We start from the raw sequence: 812 nt of genomic DNA, 5'->3' as shown, positions 1-812 counted from the left end.
TTCTTCTCTTTGGCAGCAGCAACAACTGCGGCATCGAGTTTCTGCAGGACACTCACCACCTTACCAATACACATGCTCGCTTTGTCGGCATGGATGATAGCATCATCTGCCGCTTTTTCTGCATCTTTAATTAGTTTTTCAACAGATGTCGACAGATCATAATCATCTTGTCCACGAAGAATGTTGACTAGGTCTCTAGGTGCAGCCATACTCTTTATCGTTTGTTCGGCCACTTCATTTGCTTTCTCTGCAGCCTTCATTGCATTTTCAACGAGTTCATCACCTTTAATCTTCGTTCTCTTCACCTCTTCTGGGTCAGCAGCAATTGTTTCAAGTTTCTTTAGAGTGGTATCAACAAATACTTGAGCTTCATCCGCGGCCTTTAGAGCAGCCTTGGTGACTTTGTCGCACTTCTCCTTCTGCTTTAAAACCTCCTTCGCCTTCTCTCGTGCTTCCTCAACACGTCCCTCTTGACCTGAAGCACCAGCATGAGCCACACCCACACAGCAGAGCACAATGGCCAACAGACACAACACACGGCACGACAACATGGACATTCTTGTTATTAATATCGCTGAGGATCACTGAAATCTGTATGTGTATGTGTGTAAACAGAGAGAGAGACAAAAAAAGAAATAACATGACAGAGCAAAAACCTACCATGACATAATGCAGAAAAACAAAACACGCACAATATGGAGTAAAAGGGATAATAACAATATACAAATAAGTGGGGAAAAAAAAAACAGAAAAAAATAAACAATATAATTTTCTTTCCTTTCATTTTAAGTGAATTCCACAAAATAAATAAA

The 812-nt window shown here is 40.8% G+C and overlaps 1 protein-coding gene across 1 annotated transcript; it reads right to left on the bottom strand.

Annotated features, from left to right (window-relative positions):
* Nucleotides 1-2: 2 nt before the first annotated feature.
* Nucleotides 3-557, bottom strand: TM35_000023830 (uncharacterized protein; the record flags this gene model as incomplete). Its single annotated transcript, XM_029021701.1, has 1 exon — nucleotides 3-557. A coding segment is annotated over one exon (555 nt), but the record flags the coding sequence as incomplete, so codon positions are not given.
* Between the last annotated feature and the right edge of the window lie 255 nt (nucleotides 558-812).

The sequence above is a fragment of the Trypanosoma theileri genome (assembly GCF_002087225.1).
Source record: "Trypanosoma theileri isolate Edinburgh chromosome Unknown TM35_Tth_2_V1, whole genome shotgun sequence".
In the NCBI taxonomy this organism is placed as follows: Eukaryota; Euglenozoa; class Kinetoplastea; order Trypanosomatida; family Trypanosomatidae; genus Trypanosoma; species Trypanosoma theileri.
The sequence above is the reverse complement of the archived record's forward strand: the minus strand, read 5'-3'. Positions and strand labels throughout refer to the sequence as shown.